The sequence below is a fragment of the Acanthochromis polyacanthus genome, chromosome 17, assembly GCF_021347895.1.
Source record: "Acanthochromis polyacanthus isolate Apoly-LR-REF ecotype Palm Island chromosome 17, KAUST_Apoly_ChrSc, whole genome shotgun sequence".
NCBI classification, from domain to species: Eukaryota; Metazoa; Chordata; class Actinopteri; family Pomacentridae; genus Acanthochromis; species Acanthochromis polyacanthus.
The window spans coordinates 2,270,844-2,293,787 of record NC_067129.1 but is presented as its reverse complement, the minus strand read 5'-3'; the positions used below and the strand labels follow the sequence as shown (position 1 = coordinate 2,293,787).

Sequence of the window (22,944 nt, the reverse complement as noted above, 5' to 3'; positions counted from 1 at the left end):
AAAAATCGGCCTCTCTGGGAATTTACCTGTAACGCCATCGCTTACTGAAAGCACGGCTTTAGATTTTTGACCGTGTACCAAGTACACTTGCTGTTGTACACGCCCACACCATCACGCAGCAGTCTCCAGGCTGCAGCCATACCCGTCTCCCTTTTCAGTTGCCAAAGTATAAAATGTAGAGATATGTTTTCATACTTCAGTCTTAACTTGCTGCCAATTCGTTCTATACTGCTGGTATTGCAGCTAATAGAACAGTGATTAGAAAACTAATTAGCATGTTGGTATTTGTCAGAGAAAATTCCGTCAATAACCTGAAATTCACTTTGATTTGCCCAAACACTGCAGTGATTTCCATGTCTCCCTCATTATGGGACAGTATCAGACCTGAATGCACTTCTTCAAAATCATGTTCGAATGAATGAAGTTTATATTTTTCCGAACAGCTTTTAATGTGCAGGTACAAACAAGCAAAATGCATTCAGAGTGCACTGAAAGGAAAATAAATATAGGATTATTCCATCTAAAATTACCAGAACCCTTCTGCTCTGGTTTGCATAAAGAATGGATATTAAAATGGTATCTGTAAAATATCAAAACTGATTAAAAACGCACTTTCCAATTATTTAAAGCATATTTTGTCTAGCTATACTTAAAACTTACAGTTATTTCTGATCGTGTCACTGACTCAGTGTTTTTTATGATTGGGCAAATAGATGAAATGCTCTATGATTATGGATCAGTATAACTTTGAAAAAAGTCTGAAACTATCATAGAACGTTCCATCTTTGAGCACACATGAACACTTTATCTCAGAAAAAAGAAAGTTCCTGTATGTATATATGGATGTTTCTATATTGCTACCTATTGCTACAGTAGTAGTAGCAATTGTGCCTTAAATTGTTGCACCTGAATTGTCGAATTCAACTGTGCTAAAAAGTTAAACAACCGCTCGACAGGACATTAGGGCCTTATCTGTATTCAATAACTCTCATTCGCTCAGTCAGCGCACTGTGTGGGGATGTAGCTCAGTGGTAGAGCGCATGCTTCGCATGTATGAGGTCCCGGGTTCAATCCCCGGCATCTCCACTGCTTTTAGCTTTTACTTTGTAAAAATGCTTAGAGTGCCAATTCTTCGACGGCAACCGGCTACGACGAGCTAATGGGACGCAGAATATACGTTTTCATGTAGCTTTTCATATACATATATATATATATATATATATATATACACACACACACACACACGTTTTTTGCATAGCGTGTATTCATCGATGTACTATGGGTTTTATTAATACAACGACACTGCTATTACGTATAAACGCGTGTTACAACTGACTGCTGTTGTCTTTTGTGCCGTCATTATAAAATTAGGGTATCGCATATGACAAAACGTCTGGTTCCACTGGGGCTCGAACCCAGGACCTTCTGCGTGTAAAGCAGACGTGATAACCGCTACACTATGGAACCAGTTGCCCCATTGACAAGTGACGTCACTATAAATAAAGGGACAAACCGCAGGTGGAAACATTCTCCTTGCTTTTTATTTATTCTTTGACCGTTATGTGCTTAATTCGTGTGTTTAAAATACACATAACTTCAGCAACATTTTAATCCATTTGTACATTGTCAGAAAAATTAAAATAATAAATAACTAATATTTGAATCTATTTAAAATATATGTTACTACATGGTAATCCATCAGGGCATGAATAAATGTTTTAGATTTATAAGTATATTCTGATTTATTATTTTACTTTTTTTATTTTTATAATATCATTTCTGGATTTATTTCAACATCTGTTGTATGTTAATGGATAGATTTATCAAATTATTCACAAAATTGCACAGGAATACGGGCATTAATATTGAATTTTTAAAAAAAAAACACTTGAAAAAGGTATGATAACTTCACTGGGAAGTGAATAAATAAGCTGCATTTATAGACCCTTTATTTGTTTACAAACATTGTGACGTTTTTTGTGGGCGGGGCTTATGCTGGAGGCAAAAGCGAGCGAGAAGTCAAGCGGGACTGGGAGTATATAGTTTGCGCTGGGAGTTTGCGCTGCAAACTCGAGCATTTTTCACCCGTTAAACTTCAATGTACCGCCAGCGGTACACCTACTAATTTGCATAGGAATTTAAAGAATGTCCGAAGGCTGCAAACGCGATTATACAAACACTATACGCCGATGGAAAGCTTAGATTCTCATGAATCCACCGGTATAAACCACTTTCAGATGTGATTACCACAGCGGGTAATATAAACACATTTGTCTGACAAACAACGAATATCCATCCATCCTTTCTCTGTACACGGCTTTAACGTACACAGCACGACTCACATTTCCGGGTTCATTATTACACACAGATGAAAATATTCCACAAAAAACGGCCATAATCCAACCTTGGACATCCAGACGACACAAGCCAGTAAACTATTTTGTCCAAAACATGTCTTGAAGTCGGTATAAAATCCACGAATCGGTCGTTTTCAAGGAAATGCACCTCGCGATACGCGTCCAATATTCCCTTTATTTCTCGTCATTTTTTTATTTACAAATAGAATATTAGCGATTTTTTGTACTGAAAATGGCTGGAATTGACTGCAGCTGATCGTCTCTGTCCAGTCTTTTCGCCTCAGTGCATTTAACCACAACTATCTTCGTTCCCTCTGAGCACGAGTGTTCGGTGGAATCCTATAAAACTTTAATTTGCGTTCGCCAATGTCATTCTTCATATTCTGGCATCCAAAAACACAGCAGGACGACATTTTAGAAAAGTTGTTAGAGCCTAGTCCCTCAGTCTTTCGCCTTTCGGTCACAGCCGCGAGTTTCCTTTTTGCCTCCAGCTCAGGCGTAAACTAACTGTGACGTCACCCGTTGGTTTCAACGGCGAGAAAATGAAGCCCGGATTTTGCTACTTCCTGGTCGACATTTTGGATTTTTTGGAGCCAGTGACGTAAAAAGCGTCATCAAACAGACTGGACCGGAGAGCAACTAGGGGCAGGATTGGCTGAGGACTCTCTTATCCCGCCCACATTTTACCGCAGAGGCTTCTGTTGCTGTCTATCAAGTATAGCCACGCCCCCTGGCTCCGCCAACTTTAACGATTCATTTAAAATTCAGTATTGATTTATTTTAAGATCGGCCACCTGATCTCTCATTTTGACCATGAAAACTGATGGGAAAAAAATCCTGAGCTGTAGAACATCAGTCTATCAAATTTTATTTTTTCCAAAAATGAATTGGGGTCTATGGAGAAAAAGCTTCTTGGAGTCAACCCTAGTGGACGGCGTGATATTGCAAGTTTTTGACACTTCCGGGTGGGCTTCAATTCTGGAGCCAGATGCTACGTCCATCTTTATATACAGTCTATACTCCAGCTAAAGCTGTGACGTCATTCGTGACGTGGGTCATTAAAGGGTCTATTGACTTTTTTATTATTTAAATTCTAAATGTTATTACTGCTTTTTAATTTGATTTCTATATATATCTTAACATTATGTGTTCATATATTATTTATTGATTTAAATATGAAATCATATTTCTCATTTATACATGTACTATGTGTGTCCATGAAGATTCAGTGGAAACATGCAAAATTCAATGCTTGTAAAATAATACAATAAAATTCAAAATACATTTTAAGACATGTCATTAAAGAGAAAAATTGCACCATTAGTAGCAAAATTTGTTTTATGAAATATTTTTTTACAGTATAATATTTTGACAATAAATCACATGAACTTATCGTGTTTTAATTGTAAAATCTGACTCATTTACAGAATATTTTATAGTGTGAAGTAGTAAAAGAAGAGGAAACAGTCCGGTACCTGCGGTGAGGTGTTCAGGTGTTAGATTTGAACGTGTTGTGGGCGGAGCTTGAAAGGAAAAGGTGAGAAATGTACCTGCAGCTGCCGAACAACACATCAGCAGCTCAGGGACGACAGGAAGCATCACTCTGGTAGATATATTTTATATTTTTGTATTTCCATTTAAAATGAATGCCTTTACATTTTAGGATGTGCACAGCATAATATCGTATTTTATTAGTTTTACTCACCTTGTTTGTAATCACATTTCCATGTTTTCATTTTTCTTGCAGAAATCCTCAGAACAAGTCAGACAGATCAGATACTTCTGACAGGTAAATAAGAGTTTTAGTTTTTTCATGTTATGAAAAAATAGGGAGAATAATTGCTCTTATTCATGCTTTTGCAAGTGAGAAAAAAATCCTTAAAGAGAATTTAAATAATGACATTTTTCTCTCCTTTACACCCAACAAAGATTTGAAGTGAAAAACTTTCTGATACAGAGAGCAACTTTAAATAATATGGAACAACTATAACTCATTTTAGAGCAACTTTAGCTCATAATATCAACTAAATCTCGTTTAGAGCTTTGATATCCAACTTTAACTCATTTTTGAGAAACGTTATCTTCTTTAGAACAACTTTAACTCATTTAGAGCAATTTTAACTTATAGAGCAACTTTGACTCATACAGAGAAACTTTTAATAAGTATAGAGCAACTCTAATTAATATAGAACACCTTATTGAACATAGTGTATATCTTCCTCTCAGAGCCAGTGTGTCATTCTAAGTTAATTTAAACTGCATTTCAGTAAAATAAAAGGACAGAAGGAGATTCTTTCAGCTGATTTTACTGCTGATGAAACAAACAGAGCTGGATGTTTCCTTCTACTGAAGCAGGAAGTGATCTTTGTCTTTTCTGTCGGTCCTTTTACACCTTTGTTTCTTTGTGCTCGCTGGACGCCTACACTAACTGTACCTACTTTACAAGTCAAATATCAGCGACGTAAACAAATGAGATCCTGCAGAGGAAGACAAACTAGATGTGCTTTCTAGCTGCACCTGTGACTTTCTAAGCAGATTTATTTGTTACGAGAAACAGGCAAACCCACAGAATTTGTGTTTTATACAAGAACAAATAGGAGCTGAAACCACAAGCACACTTTCAAAAACCTCGTGTGTGAAACGTCCAGAAAAGTTTTTAGAAACTTCTCACGTGAGGTCAAAAATTGTCTTTTAGAGCATCAGTTTTGCACTCACTAAAATATGGAGCAGACAGTAATAGTAAAGCTGTTGCACATTATTATCTTACACTTTGACTATTCTGCATTTTTTTGTGCATTTTTGTTCTCTATGAATTTCATGTGTATTTTATTATGAATTTTATGTGTTTTTAATGTAATATTTGTATTGTATTCTATATTGTATGCCATCTTTATGACTGCAATATTTTATTATCTGTTAGTGTTATGTATTTTTATTGTGCAAAGGACTGCAGATGGAAATTAGCTCTGTGCTAAATCTGGTGCAGGCATCTTTTTAATGTTACTGCACATTGTCCTTTTAAATAAACTAAACTAAAACTAAACTAGAAAAAGGAAAATGATCCAGCAGCAGTGTTTAAGGCTAAACAGAAGGAGTTTCCAAACTTTCCAGCAAGTTGTTACTCAGACTTCAGTGTCAGATTTGCTTCAGGCTTCCTTGATTCTTGATAATAATGAAGAACAAAAAAAAAAAATGCTCAAAATGGTGAAAACAATTGAAAATAATTGTAAAATGTTTTTTGTAGCAGATTTAAATACAGGAGGTCACACTGTTTTAGCCTGGCTCTTTTGTTTACAGTCAACATGCACATTAGTACTTATTTTCTCTAATTTCACTTCATATTATCTGTATTTCGACAAAAAGGGCAACTCTGTAGATTAGAGGTAAAAAAACAAAAAACAAAACATACTGACTCTTTTTGAATTGTTCATATAGATGTTTTTTTCTTGAAAATGCTGGCAAATATCAGTAAAATAATTATCTTTTCACTGACTTAAATACAGAAGAGCAGTGCAACTTTACGGTAAAACATTGTCAAATTAGCAAGTGAAAATAGAGATTTACAGTTTGAGTCTGCTTTTATTCCAATCAACATTTAAATTATTATTTTTATCTGTGATTTTAATCGTTGTTATCTTTAATTTAACAAAACACCAAAAATATGAAAATTAACAGTAAACATTTTTTAAAAATCAGTTTTTAAATCACTAGTTTACCAACTTTTTCTTACAAAAATAATTATATTTATTGCAATTAGTTTAAATAATGGAAAACATCTGCAATTTGTAAAATAATATTTTTGCTGATTTAAATACAGAAAAATTGTGTAATTTTATGGTCAACTATTGTAAAATTTATGAACTTTTAATGTGGATGTACAGTTTTTGTCTGTTTTTGTTGCACATGTTAATTAAAACTAATAGTGTGATTTGACTAAATATCTGCAATTTAACAAAAATGTTTGTAAAATAATCATGTTTTTAGAAAAATAGTTCAGTTTTACAGTCAAATTATCTTTTCTAAAAATGACACAAATTTTTGAAATTGGAAATGATTGAGTTTTGTCCTGATTTTTCCACTTAACGTCCACATTAATACCTTTATTTTCCTGTGATTTTAGCAGTTATTAGCTGTAAACTTACCTGTAAAAAAAATGGGGAATTTTGTAAAGTAATTGTAAAACGTAAAAAAATAATAAATATTTCTCTGTCCCTGTGTTCTCAGCATCATGTCTGAGTTTGAAGTGAGCGTTCACACCTCACCTGGTCCCACCTGTGGAACCTTCAGCCGCCTGTGGCTCAGTCTGATTGGATCGCAAGGCGAGACTCCGCCCTTCAGCGTGAATGAAGGCGACCGCCGTCTGCTGCCGGGTTCGGTGAGTTTCACCGGACATTTCACTGTGATGTTCGATGAAATAATCTGAAAGAAATAGAAAAAAACACTGGAAACCATAGTTTTATTTTATTTTTTTAATTAATAAGGTCCATCTGAAGCCTGTTTTTTGTGTCTTTCTGGTTAGTTTGTGCGTTTTTTACAGGTGTTTGTGTGTTTAATAGTTGTTTGTTGTCTTTTTGTTGTTATTTTGAGTCAGAAACAGAAACAACTTTGATTAATGACGTTAGAAATCATAGTTTCATTTTAAAAAATTTAGAATAAGGTTCCTCTAAAGTCCTTGTTTGTGTCTTTGTGGTTGGTTTGTGTCATTTTGTTGTTGTTTTGTGTCTGTAGCTGTTTTGTGTCTATTTGAAACTATTTTGTATCATTATCAAGTTGTTTCTATTTTTGTCTCTGTGGTTGTTTTGTGCTTATTTGTAGCCATTTTGTGTCATTTTTCAGTTGTTTTGTTTGTCATTTTGGCCGTTTAGTGTGTTTTTGTAGTTTTTTTGTGTATATTCGTGGTTTTGTTTCTAATTGCAGATATTTTTTGTCATTTTGTAGTAGTTTTGTGTATGTTTGTGGTTGTTTCGTGGTTTATTTTTTGGCTATTTTGTGTCATTTCATAACAGTTCTGTTCCTCTTTTTTGGGTTTCTTTGGTTGTTTTATTATGTTTGTAATTATTTCTGTCTTTTTCTCTGTTGTTCTGTATTTCTTTGTTGCTATTTTGTATAAGTTTGTAGATGTGTCTCTTTGCAATTGTTTTGTGTCTATTTCTGGTGGTTTTGTCTTTCTTTGAAGCTATTTTGTGTCATTTTGTAGCTGTTTTGTGAGTCTTTGTACTTGTTTTATGTCTCTTTGTAGCTGTTTTGTGTCTCTTATGGCCTTTTTTCTCTTTCTCTTGTTGAACCATGCTGCACTTATTCACAGACGTGTACAGTTCTGGTTCAATCCAACGGCTCTCTGGGTCGTCTGGTTCTGGTTCGGCTCCGTTTGGAGGTTCGACCCGGATTCCCCGCCTTAGACTGGCACTGCAGCCGGGTGGAGGTCTGCCGTTTGGCTGACAGACAGGAGGGGGCGGAGCCAGAAACTCAGGTGTTCCTGTGCGACAGGTGGCTGCAAACAGCAGACGAAGGAGTGGAGCTGAGGAGTGGGAAGTGTGAGAATTTAGTCTTTTGTTTTTGTAGTTATAAAAATGTTTCCTTGTTAATCAATTTTAAAAAATGTTTTGTTATGCTTATAGTCCAGGAGCCCAGATGGCCTACCGTGCATTCCCCCACGACAAAATGCCGCCTAATTTTTTTTAACCTTTATGATGTCCTAAATGAGACTTTGAATGGTAACAGTAAAATAACTCATTCCCACCATAATTATTAGGCTATTTTTACTTTACCTGGAAATGCGATTTTTCGACTAATTTTTCGGTTCTTTTTTACTGAAAACTGACATAGCTGTAGTGGCTTCCACAGTGACTATCAAAAAATAGACGAGTCTGGACTTCTGTTTCGTTAACTGCTTTAGTGAACACAAAGCCAACAGATTTGCTGCACATTTGATATGCTATCACTTGGGTTCACATCATCCTGCACACCTTCATGAAGTGTGATGGGGCTTTGTCCTGTGCTGCTGCCTGTGAGGCATCCTCCATTTGAAAGTGACAAACATCCTTTGTTGCTGCAACCAAAACATTTTCAACAGGACTGGGAACATGTTAGTTTTCATCCAACCATTGAGTGATGATTCTTGAATGTACTGTTGTAATTTTCAATGCTTGAGAACCAATTATTCTGTTTAACCTTTTCATCCTGAGGTAACAGTGGAATTATTGTTTGATGCAGGTCAACAGCAATGTTGAGGAGCTAAGTGACATTCTGCAACTGGGATTTCAACTCTTGAGCATTTTCGTTTTGTTTTATAAGGTCTTTCATAGCAGGTATTAAGCCTGTTATTTTATTCATGTGTATGCAGACTTTTGCAGACTTCCAACCATGCATAGTTTACATTGTTGTTGGCAAAGAAGTACGGTATCAGCTCAGTCAATGAGTGACAGTACAGGAAGAAGTTGGCTTCCCCGAATGATCGGATCAACAAGAGGATCACCAGTTCCATTGACAGCACCATATACCAGAAATAAAACAGGAGACTTTGCGGTTTGCCATGCTCACATCAAGCTTTAAAGCTGGGCACCTCTTCGGGTTGTTCATCTGTCTCTTTCAAATAGTACACGTGGGCTGCCTTGAGAAGCTTTTACAGATTGCATGCTGTTGTCTGGTGCATCTGCCATGTCCTAGTGATGCTCAAAACTGTCAGAAATTAATCTGCTGTTCGAGGAGATGCTATCCCTGCGTCCATGAGGGCTCCTGTCCAGCCACTGTCCTGCTGCTGCTGAACCCCATGCTGAGTTTCACAGCAGCGGTGCCACCAGTGTGCTCTGGTTGTTCGTTGACATCCGCTCTGTGGAGCCACTACTCTACACCTTCCACTGCAAGTCTCTCAACATCCCCCACTGTATCGTGTCATGTCCAGTTTGGAAGCCTTATATAGGCTGCACATACTAAACCTTTACATTATGATATACACTACTATGCATTTTAGCAGAGTCAGACGTAACAGGAACCTCTAATGTTTTTAGTTTTTAGTATTAATGTTTTGTCACATTTTATTGTGTTTTATTAGTATTATTCCATTTGGTTCATTGGTGTTTTGTCATTCGTGTTATTTTTTTGTTAGTATTATTAGTATTTTGTAGTAACATTAACAATGTTAATGCTTTTTCATTACTGTTAACTTTTATTCATGCTTAATTGTGTTCATTTGCGCTCTAGCAATGTTTTATTTGGTTTGTTACTGTTTTTTATGTTTTATTTTTTAAAGTTTTGTTTCAGAAATGTTTCATTGTTGAGCAATTTTTTAAGTGTTTCTTTATGTTTCATTAGTATTATGTTATATTAGTATTACATATTTATAACTTGTGTTTCATGATGCGTAAATATGTGTATAATTATTTTGTAAGTATTTATATTTACCTCTGCCAGGAGGTTATGTAATCACCGGAATTTGTTTGTCTGTCTGTCCGTCTGTGTGTGTGTGTGTGTCTGTCTGTTTGTCTGTTAACAGCATAACTCAAAAAGTCATGGACAGATTTTCACCAAATTTTTACAGGATGTCCGGAAGAGCAAAAGTAACAATCGATTCGATTTTGGAGGTGATCCGGATCACCGTCTGGATCCAGAATTTTTTTGAAGGTCGAAGGACAATTGCAATGTCGGGGCAATGTCGGGGCTGCCCGAGTGAGTCGGGACCGACGGAACGAAGCGGCGGCGACGCATACAGTACCGTCACACGCCCGCACAACGCTACCGTTATGTGCGTGCATCAAAACACTGTGCTGTTACACTGTACATGCATGTTATGCTTTGTGCACAAACTGTTAAAACTAAATTAAATCCGTCCATGACGTTTTGGGTTATGCTGTTAACAGACAAACAGACAAACAAACTCTGATTGGTCATCTGTACAATTGAGCGATGGCCTGGCGGAGGTCTGAGCTCTCTGAGCGCTTTTCTAGTTGTATTTTCATTAGTTTCTTTTTTTCTAAATACCACTCTGCCAAACTATCTTTTGCTGTCCATGCAGACTGTTTCAGTTTTCTAATTGTGTGTTCTTGTGTGTGATTGTTGTTGTTTACAGTGTGTTTGCTGCAGGACGAGACAGAAGAGAAGCTGAAGCAGCACCGACTGCGACAGCTGCAGCGACAGCAGGAACTCATCAGGTAAAACTGTGCAGCTGGTTCGTCTCTTTGCATTTGTTGTTTTTTGTATAATTTTTTGCCATTGTGTCCGTCTCTTTTTTGTTGTTTTGTGTAGTTTTGTAGTTACTTTTAATCTTTGTGCTGTTGTTCTCTGTCGTTTTGCGGTCAGTTTGTGTCATTTTGTAATCGCTATGTGTCACTTGATGGCACTTTGCCTGTTTATATCTATTTGTTGTAACATTGTGTGTTTTTGTGGTCATTCTGTGTCTTTTGCAGTTGTTTTCTGTTTTTGTTGTGGTTGCTTTGTGTCTTTTTGTGGTTGTTGTGTGTATTTTTGTGGTTGTTTTGTGACTCCTTTGTGGTTGTTTTGTGTCTTTTGCAGTTGTTTTCTGTTTTTGTTGTGGTTGCTTTGTGTCTGTTTGTGGTTGTTGTGTGTCTCTTTGTGGTTGTTTTGTGTCTCTGTGGTTGTTTTGTGTCTCTGTGGTTGTTTTGTGTCTCTTTGTGGTTGCTTTGTGTCTTTTTGTGGTTGTTGTGTGTATTTTTGTGGTTGTTTTGTGTCTGTTTGTGGTTGTTGTGTGTCTCTTTGTGGTTGTTTTGTGTCTCTTTGTGGTTGCTTTGTGTCTTTTTGTGGTTGTTGTGTGTATTTTTGTGGTTGTTTTGTGTCTGTTTGTGGTTGTTTTGTGTCTCTTTGTGGTTGCTTTGTGTCTCTTTGTGGTTGTTTTGTGTCTCTTTGTGGTTGCTTTGTGTCTTTTTGTGGTTGTTGTGTGTATTTTTGTGGTTGTTTTGTGTCTGTTTGTGGTTGTTGTGTGTCTCTTTGTGGTTGTTTTGTGTCTCTGTGGTTGTTTTGTGTCTCTGTGGTTGTTTGTATCACTTTTGTTTTTTGTGTCTTTTTGTGGTCATGTACTTTTCTTTTGGCAGTTGCTTTGCTTTTTTGTGTCTTAGCAGCAGCTTTATGTCACTTTCCTGTTGTGTTGTGTCTTTTTAAAGTGACTGTGTGTCTTTGTGTCTCTTCCTCGATATTTCTGGATTAATGTAGACTTTTAAATGTCTGGAGTTGATTCCAGGTGCAGAAACCTGGATCTTGAGTCTGTCTTCTCCCGTTGTTGTTCCAGGTGGCGAATGATTGTCGACGGCGCTCCTCAAAGTGTCGACATGAACAGCGTGTCCGAACTCATGCCAAACCTCCGCTACACTCGCAAAAGGTGAAACCCAACATTTAATGTATGAGATATATATATATATATATATATATATGTATATATATATACTATTTTTATTGTGTTTATTACTTATTCTGTCTGTTTGTCCGTTCTCAGTTCAGGTGCCGACCTGACCTACCTAAAGGGCTTCACCTGCCGAGCCGAAACCTGGACGAGCTTCTCAGAGCTGGAGACTGTTTTTAGCCACAGTGGACACCAGAACAGCATCGCCAGTAAGAAAGAGAGCGGCAAATACTTTAAAATCCAACCTTTTACCCAGTATCAAGGCAGTAAGGTTTATTAGAAGGTAGCTTTTACTTGCTGGGTTTTGCAGAAATTAGTCACTTTGAGAAGAAATGTGTGAACAGATCAGCTCAGATTTAGTCTCTTTTTGGCTGTTTTGTGTTTTTTGTTGCTTTTTCTGTCTCAGTTTGCTCATTTTCTGTCTCTGAGATCATTTGTGCCTCTTTGTGGTTGTCTGGTGTCTTTTTGTGCTTGTTTTTTGTTTTAATTTTCTTTGTGGTCGTTTTTTCCTATATTTGTGGTTATTTTGTGTCTATTTGTGGTGATTGAGTGTCTCCAATTCTTTATCCAATTCTTTATTTTATGTGTCTTTTTCTTCATTTTGTATCTCTGTGATCATTTTTTGCATCTCTTTATGGCTTTCTTTTCTCGTGGGTGTTTTGTGGCATTTTGTGGTTGTTTTTATGTCAATTTTTGGTTATTTTTTGTCTTTTGTGGTTGTTTTGTGTCTCTTTGTGTGTCTTTACATGTCGCAGGTGAACTTCCAACGGTTCCATCCTTGCAGAATAAGCTTTTTTTCTGCCTCTCAGGGTTCGTTCAGGCTCACTGGAAGGACGACTGGTATTTCGGCCACCAGTGTTTGAACGGCAGCAACCCTCTGCTGCTGCGCCAGACCCGCCTCCTCCCTCCAAACCTATCCATCACCGCCGGCATGCTCCAGCCCTTCCTGCGCGAAGGCTCCTCCCTTCAACGCGAGCTCCAGGTGCGTGTTCACACCTCTGACTCCCAGGTGTGGTGTGTTTTTAGTCATGTGTGCTGAGGTTGTGTCATGTGGCAGGAAGGGAGGATTTACCTGTTGGACTACGAGGTTTTGGACGGCGTCCCGACCAACGTGGTCAATGGGAAGCAGACATACCTGTCGGCGCCACTGTGCCTCCTTCACCTGAACCAGCAGGGCCAGCTGGTCCCCATCGCCATCCAGGTGAGCTCCTCATACAGGTAGGTGATGATATGAACGCACTGTCGAAACAAAATGTGTAAAAAAAAAATCTGGCAGCAAGAGATCCAGAAAGAACAAAAAGGTGGAATACTGTAATGTTTAAAAGCTGCAAAAATTGTGAAAATAATGACAAATACCTTTAAAATATTTATAAGAGACATATACACAAATACACACAATAAAAGAGCAAATTATTATTTTTGTTTTGTCTGATTTTGTGGTTGTTTCGAGTCTTTTCCTGGTTGTTTTGTGTCTGTGTGACCATTTTGTATCTTGTGGTAGTTTTATGTCTATTCTAGTTATTTTGTATCTCTAATTGTTTTGTGTCTTTTTGTTGTGATAGTTTTGTGTTTTTCTGGTCGTTTCACGTTTGTTTTTGGTCATTTTGTGTCTATGTGATCATTTTTGTGTCCGTTTGTGGCTGTTTAATGTTTTGTTCTTCTGTGTGTCATCCAAATGTGCAGTAATGTTATTTCATCCTCTGAAAACTTTTTTCTTAAATCTTTACAATCACATTACAGATAATATTGTCTTATGATATCTGTAATTTAATAACCTTTGCAAAATACCAATTAAACACGATCTGTCAGTTCTTTAATCCTAAGAATACTTAATTTATTTTTTTGAACATGACAGCACATATCTGTAAAGTAATGTTATCTAAAACATCCAAAAAATACAATTAAAAATGGTTAAAACAGTCCGTTTTTTCAGTCTGGTGACTCATTAACACACTATAGTAAGCTGTTCTGCTCAGCTCTACTCATTCTGAGAAGTTCTCTAACAGCTGATCTGTGGGTTCCTCAGCTGCAGCAGAACCCGGGTCCTCAGAACCCGGTCTTTTTGCCCTCTGACCCCGGCTCTGATTGGCTGCTGGCTAAGATCTGGGTTCGTGCCGCCGACTTCCAGTGTCACCAGCTGGTGTCCCACTACCTGAAGACCCATGTGATGGGGGAGCTGTGCTGCGTGGCAACGCTGAGGCAGCTGCCCGATCTGCACCCGCTACACCAGGTACAGCAACACAACATGGACCCACAATGTTATTAATGTAACATTATTATTATATACAGCCACAGCTGGTCCAGAAGGTCTCAAATGTCTGGGTGTTGTTCCGGTTGTTTTGTCTTTTCCTCATTGTTTTGTATCTGTGTGATCATTTTGTGACTTTTTGTGGTAGTATTATGTTTTATTTTGTGTCTCATCCAGATGTGCAGAGTCATGTAATTTCCTCCTTTCTGATTGGTTGTTTTTGTGTCCAGCTGTTGATGCCACATGTTAAGACGTCGCTGCAGATTAACCTTCAGGCCAGAGCGTCTCTGCTGGCAGCTGATGGTGTGTTTGATAAGGTAAAACCTCACAAACAGTAGTTCAGAGTTTAACAATGTTAAATGGTTGTTTTAGGTCGTTTTCTGCTTGTTTAGTGTCACTTTCGGTCATTTTATGAGTTTTCTTTGGGGGGGGTATGTGTCTGGTTGTTTTTGTCTTTTTCTGGTAGTATTATATCACTTTTTGGTCATTTTGTGTTCATGTGATTACTCTATGTCTCTTTGTGGTTGTTTTGTGTCATGTTGTAGTTGCTTTGTCTATTTATATGTTTCTGTCTTTTGAGGTTTGGTTTCTTTCTTTTTCTGATTTTGTCTTTTTTATGTCTATTTGTGGATGTTTATGTCTCTTTTCTTTGTAATTTTTGTTGTGTGTCTCTTTGTAGTTGTTTTGTGTCCTTTTCTGGTTGTTTTATGCCATTTTGTCGTGCCTATTTGTGGATGTTTGTCTTATTTCTTAATGTTTTTGTGGTTGCTTTGTGTCTTTCTGTGGTTCTTTTGTCTGTTGCTATTTTGTGTCTTTCTGTGGTTATTCTATGTCTTTCTGTGGCTCTTTTGTGTCTTTTTGTGTTCATTTTGTGTCTTTTTGTGGTTATTTCACGTCATTCTATGGTTGTGGCTCTTTTGTTTCTATTTGTTGCAATTTTATCTTTCTGCAGTTATTTTGTGTCTTTCTGTGGCTCTTTTGTGTCTTTTTGTGTTCCTTTTGTGTCTTTTTGTGGTTATTTCACGTCATTCTGTGGTTCTGTCTCTTTTTGTGGCTCTTTTGTTTCTATCTGTTGTAATTTTATCTTTCTGCAGATATTTTGTGTCTTTCTGTGGCTCTTTTGTGTCTTTTTGTGGTTATTTTATGTCTTTCTGTGGTTCTTTTTTGTCTTTTTGTGGTTCTTCTGCATCTTTATGTTGTTATTGTGTGTCTTTCTGTAGTTATTTTGTGTCTTTGTCATCTGAACTGCAGATAAAATCAGTAATGCGTTTTTTCTCCTCACTGTGTCTCCTGACGGCCCTCCAGGCGATGGGCTCCGGTCTGAAGACGTTACCCGTCCTCCTGTCCCGGGCCTCGGCCAGGACCACCTATCGGTCCCTGTGCGTCCCCGATGACCTGGAGGACCGCGGTTTGGGCAACCTGCCACACAGCTACTTCGCTCAGGACGCACTGAGGGTCTGGGACGCACTACACAGGTAAACAAACACACCTGATCAGTCCTGGAGTGAGGCGACATGAAAAAAACACTGTTTCACCAAAGTGTGTGTGCGTGTGTGTGTGTCAGGTTTGTGGTCAGTTGGGTGAATGTTTATTACAGCAGAGACGATGACGTTCAGCTGGACTCAGAGCTTCAACACTGGATCACAGATATCAACACACATGGCTTCACACACAACTCAGGTTCTGCTTGTTTGTTTGTTCACTGCAAAAAGCTTCCCGTAAAATGTACAGTAACTGGCTGGCAGCAGTTGTCAAGTTGTTGCAGTTTGTTTTACAGTAAGCTTACTGTAAACTTAATCACAGTACCTATGTTGTTATTTACAGTAATAATTATCTTACTGTAAATGCAATCACAGTAAAAGGGTGCTGTGTTTATTGTCACAGCAACAATGAGATTATTGTAACAAAGATTACTGTACTACTTTAATATTGCAAACGAATTAGTTGTAACATATTACATACTGTAAAATAAACATGTTTTTCATTTTGTAAACAACACTACATTTATGAAGATACAAATCCTTCCACTTAAAGTTACTAAAGCAATATAAAGTGAAGTGCATTTCCTGGAATTATGTTTAGTCTTCCTTGCATATTTTGATGATTTTAAAATGATTTATTGTTTGAGATGAACTGACTGTACCTCTAGCAGCAAATATAAAGAATCAAACAAAAAAAAAACAAAGGGAAGGAGTTGCTAATCACAACAATGTGATGTGTGCAAGTCTAATATTGCTTTTCATTTGCTCTCTGAGACTTGCTGACAAAGGCGTCCCAGTAAAGCTGATTCAGTTCAAAAATACTCACATAAACATCCCTATAGACAGTGTTGTCATATAAGAGATTTTTAAGTTGTTTTAAACAACAAAACTATGAAATCCAATAACTGGAAACAATTAAACACTTGATTATAATTTTAAATGTAGGAAAACCTGGAAATGCTGGAAATGTAAGAACCAAGAATTGTAGAATTTCAACAACAGAATGTCCAAAACTAACTTTATTTATCCCGAAGTGGATTGGGTTCTTGAGCTACATTCCTCATCCTGAATTGGATGCTTCTTTCTGGGATGGAATCCTCTTCCTGGGCGAGAGTCGACATCTGTGCAGTAGAAGAATGAAAATTACTTTGTTATTGATGTAGAAATTTATAGGTGAGATTGATGAATTTATGGAAACTTTAGTTGACTGAAATACTTGCCATTAGAAATACCACATTATGTTTCTACCACTATAACACTGCATGAAACAGCAGTAGCATAGTTGTTGTTCTGTCCCAGCTGAACGATGCTACATGTGGACTGAGGCATAGACATATATACGTAGACGTCTCATTGACTGCGGCTGCGCACTCGAGCGATGTGCCTGCAGCGCCGCCATCTTGGAACGGGACCGCTCGCTCCCACAATGCATTACTTCCATAGAGGAATGATGTGCTTATACAATTAAAGTTGTCATAAATCGCTCAATTCTCAAGCAATTTTGACGGGGTTTGCTTGTAACAAACGCCAGATATGCTAGATAGATAGATAGATAGATACTGCTATTATTTCTACTGTGAATAATTATCATTATTATTATTACTACTATTAATATTATATCAATTATTATTATCATTACTATTATTCCTATTATTTTTATTGTTATTATTATTACTGTTATTATTACTATTATAGCACATGTTTAAATCACGTTCTTTAGGAAAGCTTAAACATGTGAGAAAAGTAGCCAGAGATAAAGAATCGTCTACAACAAAAATGATTCCATCATAAATCAGGGCTATTATTACCGGTAGATCTATCAGATGCTGTATTCTAACCCACCAATTCCTGCAATAAGTCTGTTTTTTTTCTTTTTAACAGGCTGTTGCTAGGAACGCTAGATTCATAACATCGAATTTTAAACAAAAAAATGGTCTCAGATCAGTTATTTCACCGGTAAGCAGCTGTGTAATACACAGGATGATGCAGAGAGCTGTTAGATCATGGGTAGAAGCCAGACACGGAGCTGATGGGGTTCTATCCGTCTTGTCTGCGTTTATTTCTCTCTAGCTATGACAACCTGCTAACAATATATTATTCCTTACATACATCTTACATGTGAAAAGTAATCCCACGAGCTCTTGTTTCCTTACAGCGCTCATTAGAGCATCCATAGGCTGAACAGAAGTCCGGCATCTTTAAATAACTATGCTGGAGTCAGAGGGAGATAGTGTGTAGCTTAAGTGTTGAGTGGCAAAAACAGCATTGTAAAAAAAATCCGAGCAGCTTGTATAGTAGCTACACATGTGACGTTTCTAAGAATCAAACAGTTTGGCAATCAGTTCAAAATTCAGCGCATAATTCCACTTTGAGATTCAGCAGTACCTCTTGCCTCCGTAGATGTCTATGTACCGCTGCGTCCGCTGGTCCCGTTCCAAGATGGCGGCGCTGTAAGCACGTCTCTCGACAGCCTATGAGGCGTCTACGTATATATGTCTATGGACTGAGGGACTCATCTTTCTTGTTGGACCATCTTGCCGGTCTTTCTGCTTGAACCTTGGAGGCACACTTCCTCTGCTCTGGATTTATCCTGACAAAAATCTTCAAACACAAAAGACATCATACATTACACCAGCCAAGGAGAAAAATATGGCTAAAGTGACCCACGTAGTGCTATTTACTGTCCCATGTCAGTGTAATACACCCAAAAGATTTGGTCCACTCAGTCTTTCCCTGCCATAAAAACAACAACTTTACCAGAAAGTTCTGCTTTTAAAAATAGAATAACTTACATTTTAGAACTGGGTCAAAGTCTTTCCTTTCAATGTGTTGTTTGTCAGGCCTGCTTTGATAGTCAGTTTTCTCTCAGCAGCTAACAGCAAAAAACAAGTGATGAAATTTATGAAACATACCAAGCTAACAGACATAGCTAACGGACGAAGCTAACAGACATAGCTAACACACAAACACACACACACCTGACTAATGGACGCAGCTAACAGAAACACTCACTTAGCTAACGAACGTAGCTAAGACAGGCGCGCGCGCTGTAACGCACATGGTTTAAATTTAACGTTTATCGATATCGTTACTTCTTGGCTCACTTCTTAACATTATCAACAAATGCAAAAACCAAACTCTATCAAAATTTCATCAGCAAGCAGCTTGCTAAAGTTTAATACATTAACTTACTAGCTAAGGAGAGCCCGACGTCTCTTTTCTTCTCTCTGAGTCAGTTACCGTCGGACACACGGGGCCGTTATCGGACCAAACTACTTCAATTTAACTCAAAATTACAAAGAATGAAGTGACTTACCTGCTGGAGTCACGGACAAAAAAGCAGACTCTGACGAGTGAGGTTGGAAATAAAACAGGTAGCCGGACACCTGTTGAAGTTCTGGTGGATATTAAGATGGCGGCTCCTCCTTTTTCGCTGGGAACGACGCAAAATATACTGCTGAAAATTCCCGCTCAAATTTACTGTGTGATTCATGTAAAAAAAAAAAAAAAAAAAAAAATATATATATATATATATATATATATAAATTTAACCTCTCAGTGAATTTTGACCCTGATGCATTGTAGATCTACAGAAACTTACTGTGAACAGGTTCTACGGTAGACATTTGGTCACTTTACAGTAATATTACTGTTAAAACAACAGTAAATTGTTACAGTGTTATTAAACTATCACACTGCAGTTTGTGTTTATGTCAATGTGTGCACTGAGAGACTAAAAAATCTGCTAATTTCCAAATTACTGAGATGTGAGGACAGTCACACAAATTAACACAAATGTACATAAATAAGCAAATCTGCAATAATGATTAACATTTATAAAGCTCGAGATAAAGCTTTAAATGTGTTTACAAAGTTGTATATGCTAAAACAAACTAGAAAAGCACTGGGAGAGCGCAGACCTCCGCCAGGCCATCCCTCAATTGTACAGATGACCAATCGGAGTTTGTTTGTCTGTTTGTGTGTTAACAGCATAACCCAAAACGTCCATGACGTTTTGTTCGATTGTTACTTTCGCTCTTCCGGACATCCTGTAAAAATTTGGTAAAAATTCGTCCATGACTTTTTGAGTTATGCTGTTAACAGACAAACAAACAAACAAACAGACAAACAAACTCCGTGATTACATGACCTCCTGGTGGAGGTAACAAGTAGTGCATGCAAATCTATACAAAAGTAAATGTATACAAATGCTAAAAATAAATTAGTCTAATAAGGCTTTGTTAATGTGTACACAAATAAGTGTAAATCTGTACATACATTTTTAAAATGTACAAAAATCTACAGACAAAAAACATCTACACAAAAATGTATGCCAAAATTTGTTCAGTCATGTCTGCAAATCGACACAAATACTGTATGTACACAAATATGAAAATGTTTACAAAAATGTGTTCAGACATTTATTCATTTATAAAACTGAAAATGTAAACACAAAATTGTAAATGATTATATACACATATGTAAATATCTACACAAAAATTGTAAATGTGCAACCAAATCTGTAAATGTGTGTGAATATTTACATGAATCTGTAAATGTGAACATGTCTGTGCAGGTTTCCCTCAGTCCTTCAACACCAAAGCTGAAGTGTCCAAGTTTGTCACGATGATCATTTTCTCGTGTTCAGCTCTGCACTCTGCTGTTAACTTCTCACAGGTGAGTCAAACACAGACACACTACAGAACAACAATAGAAATAAAAAAAAATAACCGCAACAACAAAAACAGCAATAACTAGAAAAGCACTCCGAGAGCGCAGACCTCCGCCAGGCCATCCCTCAATTGTACAGATGACCAATCGGAGTTTGTTTGTCTGTCTGTTTGTCTGTTAACAGCATAACCCAAAACGTCATGGACGGATTTAATTTAGTTTTAACAGTTTTTGCACAAAGCATAACATGCATGTACAGTGTAACAGCACAGTGTTTTGACGCACGCACATAACGGTAGCGTTGCGCGCACGTGTGACGGTACCGTTCGCGTCACCGCCTCTTTGTTTCGTCGGTCCCGACTAGGGCAGCCCGAACCGGCCGCACGGAATTCGGCCGTCGCCTGGGATTGATCCCACGACCTCTGTCTGTACAACTGAGAGATGGCCTGGTGGCCATCCCTCTCAATTGTACAGACTCCTTCAAAACAATCCTGGATCCAGACGGTGATCCGGATCACCTCCAAAATCTAATCAATTGTTACTTTTGCTCTTCCGGACATCCTGTAAAAATTTGGTGAAAATTTGTCCATGACATTTTGAGTTATGCTGTTAACAGACAAACAAACAAACAAACAAACAGACAAACTCCGGTGATTACATGACCTCCTGGTGGAGGTAATAAAAATAATAACTAGAAAAGCACTCAGGGAGCACAGTACTCCTCCAAGGCCGCTCATTCCCCCACATGGCATTGTCAGAAATGAAGCTTTTTTTTTTTTAAAGAAATGCAGCATTTGTTTGTTTATTAGTTACTGATGATCAGAAATCGCAGCACTATGGAATGTGTCCATTTAATGTAGATGTACCCACAAACAAAATGACCTTGCGCTGAGCACAGGCGTGTGTTGTGCATGTGTACGTGATGTACGGACACCAAATCATGTGCCTTTAAATATGTAGCGGGCGGCAGGAATTGATGGAACTCAGAAACACCCCCACAGTTTAACAAATGCGTGGATCCAAACTATAAGTTGCATCACTTCCAAAATCTAATCACTTGGTCCTTGTGTCATTTCTGACCTTCCCTGAAAATGTCACCCAAATCTGTTAGTCTGTTTATGAGTAATGTTGCGGACAGACAGACAGACAGACAAACGTACGCCGATCGTCACGTAACTCCACTGAAGTAAAAATTCATCCTGTGGTGAGAATGTGTATAAAAATATTACAAAAGAGGGAATAGTTGATCATTAGTTGAGTTATTTTGACTGTATGGAAGTGAGATTTCCCACATTTAAACTTTGAATAAATTATTTTCTCTCACACTGAACCAGGAAGGTTTTCTTTGCTCACAAATACAGGATTCATTTCATTCATGTTTTCTATATTAAAGGCTTTACACTGCTGTTCTCTCTGAACATCTGGAACATCTGCTCCTTCCTCTGCTGCAGCTGGACTTCGCTCTCTGGATGCCCAACTGCCCGGCGGCCATGTTGCGTCCTCCTCCGCAGGTCAAAGGCGGCATGACGGAGGACGACATCCTGTCCTTCCTGCCCGACATCAACTCCACGTGTCGTGTCCTGATGACGCTGGTGATGCTGTCGCAGCCCGCCCACGACTCTGTGAGGCTCCGCCCACCTCAACAATAAACAAACACGAAATTAACGCGTTAAAGTCCCAGCCCTAAAAATGACAAGTAAAACGTTTTCATTCTTTCTGTGTGTCCTGGTAACGGCCCACGGCCCGGTGGTTGGACACCGCTGTTTTAGACGAGGCATCACTTTAGCTGTGTCCGTCTTTCCCAGACAGTCTGTGGTCGCTGTTTTCATGAAAGTGTGTCTCCCCCTGCAGGTTCCTCTGTGTCACTACAATGAGGCCATCTTTGCAGACGGCGTCCACCGCAGGCTGGTGGAGGAGGTGCAGGGTCAACTCACCGCCATTTCTGAAGACATCGCTGAGCGCAACAGCCGGCTGGAGCTGCCATATCCGTACCTCTGTCCAGCACACATCGAGAACAGCGTTGCCATTTGACCTCATCCGACAGCAGCAATTATTGATGACGAAGGCAACAACTCACAATCTTCACTATCAATTAGTCGATCCTATTGTTTTTTAATCAAATTAATGTTCTGTAAAATGTCAAAAATCATATCTAGTGATTGTTTTAGCTCATAATAACAAAGCCCCAGCAGTCAAAGAATACTGAAGTGGTACAATTCTACTTCAGTGCAACAATCAGAGTAATATGTCATGTTTCTGGATGAAAACCACATGTTTATGTGCTTTTAAAGGTAAAACCAGTATCAATGAGTTGAATTTTCTTCATGTGATCAGTAGTTATTTTAAACTCCAATAATACACCTTGATTTGTTTCCAGATTACATTCTGTTGTTAATCTGAATCTAATCACTTGGAGTGCAGTAAAAGTGCAGTAAGTCTGGATGTACTGGAGAAGAAATATAAAGTGGTGAAAAATTAAAGTCCAGGCACCTCAAAACTGTACAACTGCATCTGCACACATGCAAGTAAACGTGAATAAACAAAGCAGATTCATAAAATTAAACACAAACCAACATGTCAGTGTGGTTTGAATTCATTGGTTTTTCTCGTGTAATTTTATAGGATTTTAATTCTTATAGTAAATTTAAATGACTAATGATACTGTAGCCTTAATGTATTTAATTGAGTCACATAAATTAGTCTTTGATCTAATATTGCAGGGTCTTAACGGCGATATTTAAATGTGTACAATCCACTTTGGCTCCATTGTTTTCTTGGTTTGAGGATGATGAAAAATAAACTTTGTGACTGTTCAGAAACACGAAGCTGGGTTTTAAT

The 22,944-nt window shown here is 37.9% G+C and overlaps 1 protein-coding gene and 2 non-coding genes across 3 annotated transcripts; 2 read left to right on the top strand and 1 right to left on the bottom strand.

The window, feature by feature from the left end:
- Positions 1–1,014: 1,014 nt before the first annotated feature.
- On the top strand, positions 1,015–1,086 carry trnaa-cgc (transfer RNA alanine (anticodon CGC)). Its single transcript has one exon. It is a non-coding gene; the product is annotated as a tRNA-Ala (tRNA).
- A 308-nt stretch (positions 1,087–1,394) lies between these two features.
- On the bottom strand, positions 1,395–1,467 carry trnav-uac (transfer RNA valine (anticodon UAC)). Its single transcript has one exon. It is a non-coding gene; the product is annotated as a tRNA-Val (tRNA).
- Positions 1,468–6,585: 5,118 nt separating this feature from the next.
- Positions 6,586–22,857, top strand: zgc:152891 (uncharacterized protein LOC767741 homolog). Its single transcript, XM_051937356.1, has 14 exons — positions 6,586–6,732; positions 7,663–7,891; positions 10,423–10,504; positions 11,596–11,685; positions 11,800–11,915; positions 12,516–12,688; positions 12,764–12,907; positions 13,733–13,936; positions 14,185–14,271; positions 15,260–15,429; positions 15,519–15,634; positions 20,012–20,112; positions 21,558–21,728; positions 21,958–22,857. The coding sequence occupies exons 1-14, from the start codon at positions 6,586–6,588 to the stop codon at positions 22,135–22,137; spliced, it is 2,010 nt and encodes a 669-aa protein (XP_051793316.1). The 3' UTR covers positions 22,138–22,857.
- Positions 22,858–22,944: the final 87 nt, after the last annotated feature.

Excerpts from the sequence above, each read along its gene's own strand:
- zgc:152891 (XM_051937356.1), top strand. The coding sequence starts at position 6,586 with ATGTCTGAGTTTGAAGTGAGCGTTCACACCTCACCTGGTCCCACCTGT. Across the intron at positions 11,686-11,799 it reads CTCCGCTACACTCGCAAAAG|TTCAGGTGCCGACCTGACCT; the intron begins GTGAAACCCAAC and ends GTCCGTTCTCAG. Across the intron at positions 20,113-21,557 it reads CTGCTGTTAACTTCTCACAG|CTGGACTTCGCTCTCTGGAT; the intron begins GTGAGTCAAACA and ends CCTCTGCTGCAG.